Source organism: Lottia gigantea (genome assembly GCF_000327385.1).
Source record: "Lottia gigantea unplaced genomic scaffold LOTGIsca_134, whole genome shotgun sequence".
In the NCBI taxonomy this organism is placed as follows: Eukaryota; Metazoa; Mollusca; class Gastropoda; family Lottiidae; genus Lottia; species Lottia gigantea.
This window is the reverse complement of record NW_008707502.1, coordinates 1-5467: the sequence shown is the minus strand read 5'-3', so window position 1 is coordinate 5467 and position 5467 is coordinate 1. Positions and strand designations below refer to the sequence as shown.

Sequence of the window (5467 nt, the reverse complement as noted above, 5' to 3'; positions counted from 1 at the left end):
TATAGTAGTTCCCTATAGAGGCAACCTCCTGACCTTGACAAATCTGGTTTCAAGGTCAAATTCAGAACAATTTAGATAATTAATCGCGCATTGCACACTAATAGTTAGACACAATCAAAAAGAGGCAGTTTGATCCGAATTTTTTCTTTGGTAGGCAAACAACACGATCACCTTCTTGAGGAGGGACCTCTCATCTTGCCCTACTTCCATCAAGGACAGATTCTGCAAAACATTGGTCAGACCTCAGGCTCCTCTACAGTCTGGTACCTTCACACCAAAAATGACATTGATAAACTTGAAGTAGTGCAAGGAAGAGCAACCAAGTTTGTGGCTAATAACCACAACAGTACCAGCAGAGTCATGGCGATGCTAGAATGGCTCTGCACCAACGCAGATTAAGAGGTCACATTTGATGTACCAGGTTGTCTATTCCCTAGTTGCCACCCAACTGCCTTCCCAATTCAGCCACTGGAGCAGCCACAAGGGGACGTCAACATCGGTTCAGGGTCTTATTTTCCACTACCAACAACATATGGAACCAGCTACCAGAGAATGTCATCTTGACCGAGCCCTTGGAATCCCTCACAAACAGGATTAAGGGTCTGGAAACACCATAAGATGTGGCATTGTATGATTTTACCATTTTTTTTCTCTTTGCATAGTCGTGTGGGCATATTGAGAATATACCACAGAAGCTGTCCTTCACTTCCTTGGAAGAAAGAGAGGCACTAACTTACTGATCTCTTTCAAAGAATAAATAACAAATCAAACTGATGTGAGGTATTTTTTCAAACAGAACTGATTGAGGTGTGTGCAAAAAAATCAGAGGCCAGTATAAAGCTGAAATTCGGATACAGAATACAAATCTATTGATATTTAATCTATTTAGTGAAATATTATACAGGCTGAAAAACCCATTTGCCTATTATTAGCACAGTGTGACACTCTGGAATCACTAACATCACGTCCTATTTCAATCATGTATTTCTATATTGCTGTGTAATTAATGTACAGAGTCCCATTTTAACAGAAAATACTGTTTCTATTGTATTAATTGTAATTGTTAATTTTTAACGATGATTTTGTCAATTATGGAAAAAGAGTATTGTGTATCAGTCGGGCATTACAGTACCCACGATCTCTTTTTCCATGGAGATTTTCCAACTAGAAATGTATATAAGTACAAAAGGTTGCCCTTTAAACTATTTATTTCAATACAGTATAATATAATACAAATTACCCACACTATATACATGTAAAACAAGACGCAACAACACACAACGAAAGAACAATTTGCCATCTGGTCCATGTACATCTTCGGAATATCTTATCTGTTTACAGATACAAATTCTCACTCGAAATTTAATCGTTCTCAAAATGATTGACAAAATGTGATTCAGGAACCACAGTAGTTGGTAGTAGATTATTATACCATGTCACATCTATACAGCAAAAACTGAAAGAATAAAGAATTTCAAATAATGATTTTTATTTCACTTAAAATGAGTTCCTTTACCAGGGGATCCAGAGCATCAGTTTGGCTTTTTTGTCATCATAACTGTAAGTAATATTACCAAAATAGTTCGTATAAAGGATTAACTAGAATTGGGTACACTTAGCAATTATTTTCATCTGTTTTAAGTCTGTCCAATTTTAGTGAAAAAAGCACCTTTCACCCATTTACTCCATAAGATTGTTTTTGAAAATATCTTCATTGAATAGTGTTTTATGCTGCCTTTTTAAGCAAAATGAAGGCTACTTCCAAAGGATTTTACATATTGAAATCGCTTTGCTTTATTTACCTGTCTTAAACTACCAGTAAAATTTGCATAGTCTGAACATAAACTACCAAAGCCTATAGGTGATCTTCTCACTAATACTGGACCTGAAATGGAAATGGAAATCTATCGGATGATCACATTCAATATCATATCGGTTCGAACTAACTGTAACAGATGATGAAATATCTTCTGATGTAGAATTGAAATGGAAAACTGACACCAGACAAAGCACAGTAAACCAAGTTAGATTTCTGAGGTATGGCAGGTGAGAACAGAATATGAGAGAGATGATTATTTTTGGTATTTCTATATTCACATTATTTTGTATTAGAACCACGATCGCTTTGACGATAGTAAAAGGGGTAAATGTGGGCTTAACCGCCTGATACATCAAAATTTCATACATATCCGTGACAATTTCAACAATTCGTATTGGGTTTAACTGTGTACTGGGACGTTAGTAACGTTATCACTAACAGTATAATCTTACCAGTAGATTGCCAACTTGTTTGATGTAATAAATTGGATTCCTTGAACACACTAACTGTCACAGTTTGACCATCATATCGTATTGACGTTTCTAACCATATATTTTTCTGTAAACAAACAAAAACAAGGATTAATGCAACACCGGTAGGTCTACAAGTATTCTAAATGTTCATTACTTACCACATAATATCAGTAATCACCATTAAACCGTATCTCATGTTTATGACCCTACAAAAGCCGATATCCATGTTAGTGTAGTTACCACATCATTGAAATGTCCGTAGCAGACTGAGAAAGAAGAACAGAATTTGGATTACGTTTAAAAGTTATACTGATAGCGATACGTACCGGAACTGTAAATTTTACGTTATTTTGCCCAGGCGATCCCTCAGTCAGCAATTTGACATCGAGGTCAACATATCCAGTGATACTTGAGTCTAATACAGTAATTGAAGTGGAAGGTTCTTCAGCACCGTCACATCTTTTATTCTCCAGAACTGCCTGTAAGATGGGAACAGAGTCTCCAACTTTGAATGTTATGGATATGTACAAGTCTGTTCCCATTGGCATGTTAGCAGTACCGGGTATGCTGATATGACTTTGGTTGTTCTGGAATATGGCCGTTCCGCCAGTAACATTTATTTTATCATACTCTACATAGAACCTGTTCATCGACACATCTTCAATATTGTTTCCAGTAAACGGAATGTCAATCCCGGCATGACAAACATCTGAAAACAAGAAAGCTTTCATTAATGTGTATAAATGTAGAGTTCTGGGCCTCAGCTGATAAGCATTGGTTAAATGCATGGGGTATTCCGAACACATCCTTCCACATGGCCAAGGCTGAAAACTCCTCATTGCAAAATTATCTCGGATCATACAGATATGTCTCGTTGCCAACTTGGCCCGAATTGACCAAACTTTGGTCACAGCCTATCTGAAATACAAATTCATATAAATCTTTTTGCCTTGCATACGAATGTGGGTATGAGTACGGCTATGTAGACCACCTACCCAGTCCGCACCAAAAGAAAGCTTCTCTAATATTATACTCACCACTGTTTTTCTGACATGTACATCCAAGTTCATCAAATGTTGTGCCAGCTGGACAGTCTGAACTTTGCAGTGAACATGGCATAGCTGAAAAGTACATAAAGATATATGCGATATTTCAAAATTGTGAAGGATTCGAATCCATAATCAGCTCCTGAAATTTTGCATTATAAATGAAACTCATACGAGCCTATATTCTTGTCACCACTTAGTAAAAGATCTAATTTTCAACAAATAGGATTCTCCATATGAAAAAAGCTATTCTGTGCTACATATGTAACAAAACATACTAAAGATAGATATAGAAAATCAACTTACATAAATTAGCTGTAGTACTGAAATCATTACAAAACTCGTCTTCACACTGTGAAGTTCCATCCGATATACAACCTAGATCCTCTTGAAACTTTTCTCCAGGAGGACAACATTTTGAAGTCGCACTACCACCAGAACAATACCAATATGCCGAACAGTGAGAGTAATATTTCATCATTTTCCCAGAAGTTTGATTAGTGCAAGGATCTACAATTCAACAATGTTCTTACATCAGACTATCATATATATGCAGATTACCAAAATCGCTTGAAAATCGCTTAATAATTTTCATTGTATAACATTCAATTTTCAGTTGAGCACCTAAAATGATATGCTTCAAATATGTCTTCATTAATTATAATTAGGGATGTTGTCGGACTGGTATGAGGCAATGACGTTGGACTGGTAGTACGTGATGTTGTATCTCTTCGGTCAGAAAATCAGTCATGATTAAGCTGTGGTTTATTTTTGTGTTCAAATTGCTAAATCTTAAGCAGGTCACAAAAATCACCTGAAGGTGTCATTGTTAAATTTCACACATCTTTGGTCCCGAGAATTTGTACACAGACTCCTCATTATTTCATATACTGGTGTTTCTTGTTATTTTTTTACTGAAATATTTCCTTAAAATATATTTATCAAACCATACTTACTAACTATTGTCGATGATGGCCATACACACGCAATGTTGTTACTATCCCATACAGTTCCAAATGAACAGAATTGAAGAAAACCTGAGGTAGTTCCGTCTACGGCCATTGTGCATTGTAGAAATACTGAAGATATAGATGCTAAAGTTGCATAACCTATTCCATTAGAATAGTCGCATGTTCTGCAAAGGCTGACCACATCTATAATAGTTCCTTCCTCCAATAACAAAAAATTTGCAGCTGTTTGACTTGTAGTAGGAGAAGTTATTGGACTAGTGTTTGGAGATGTTGATGGACTAGTATTAGGAGATGTTGTTGGACTAGTATTAGGAGATGTTGTCGGACTGGTTTTAGGAGATGTTGTTGGACTGGTAGTAGGGGATATTTTTGGACTAGTATTAGGAGATGTTATTGGACTAGAAGTAGGAGATGTTACTGGACTAGTATTAGGAGATGTTGTAGGACTAGTATTTGGAGATGTTGTTGGACTAGTACTAGGAGAGGTTGTAGGACTCGTATTAGGGGATGTTTTAGGACTAGTAGTGGGGGATGTTTTCGGACTGGTTGTAGGAGATGTCGATGGACTGATAGTGGGAGATGTTGTGGGACTGGTAGTAGGAGACGTTTTTGGACTAGTTGTAGGAGAGGTTGTAGGACTAGTATTAGGAGATGTTGTTGGACTAGTACCAGGAGAGGTTGTTGGACTGGTTTTTGGAGATGTTTTAGGACTGGTAGTGGGGGATGTTTTCGGACTGGTTGTAGGAGATGTCGATGGACTAGTAGTAGGGGATGTTGTAGGACTAGTATTTGGTAATGTAATTGGACTTGTATTAGGGGATGTTATTGGACTTGTATTAGGGGAGGTGAATGGACTGGTTGTAGGAGATGTTGATGGACTGGTTTTAGGGGATGTTGTTGGACTGGTATTAGGGGAGGAATTTGGACTGGTAGTAGGAGATGTTGATGGACTGGTATTAGGGGATGTTGTTGGGCTTGTAGCAGGAGATGTATTTGGGCTGGTAGAAGGAGATGTTATTGGACTTGTATTAGGGGAGGTAGTTGGACTGGTATTAGGGGAGGCAGTTGGACTTGTGTTAGGACTGGTAGTAGGGGACCTTATTGGACTTGTATTAGGGGATGTTGTAGGACTAGTATTTGGAGATGTTGTTGGACTAG

At 37.4% G+C, this 5467-nt stretch overlaps 1 protein-coding gene across 1 annotated transcript; it reads right to left on the bottom strand.

The window, feature by feature from the left end:
• Window positions 1–1426: 1426 nt before the first annotated feature.
• Window positions 1427–4400, bottom strand: LOTGIDRAFT_172437 (hypothetical protein; the record flags this gene model as incomplete). The annotated part of the gene is made up of 7 exons (XM_009049329.1): window positions 1427–1456; window positions 1803–1885; window positions 2272–2377; window positions 2619–3001; window positions 3288–3413; window positions 3645–3848; window positions 4295–4400. 7 exons carry the CDS (start codon window positions 4398–4400, stop codon window positions 1427–1429), a joined length of 1038 nt encoding a protein of 345 aa, XP_009047577.1.
• Between the last annotated feature and the right edge of the window lie 1067 nt (window positions 4401–5467).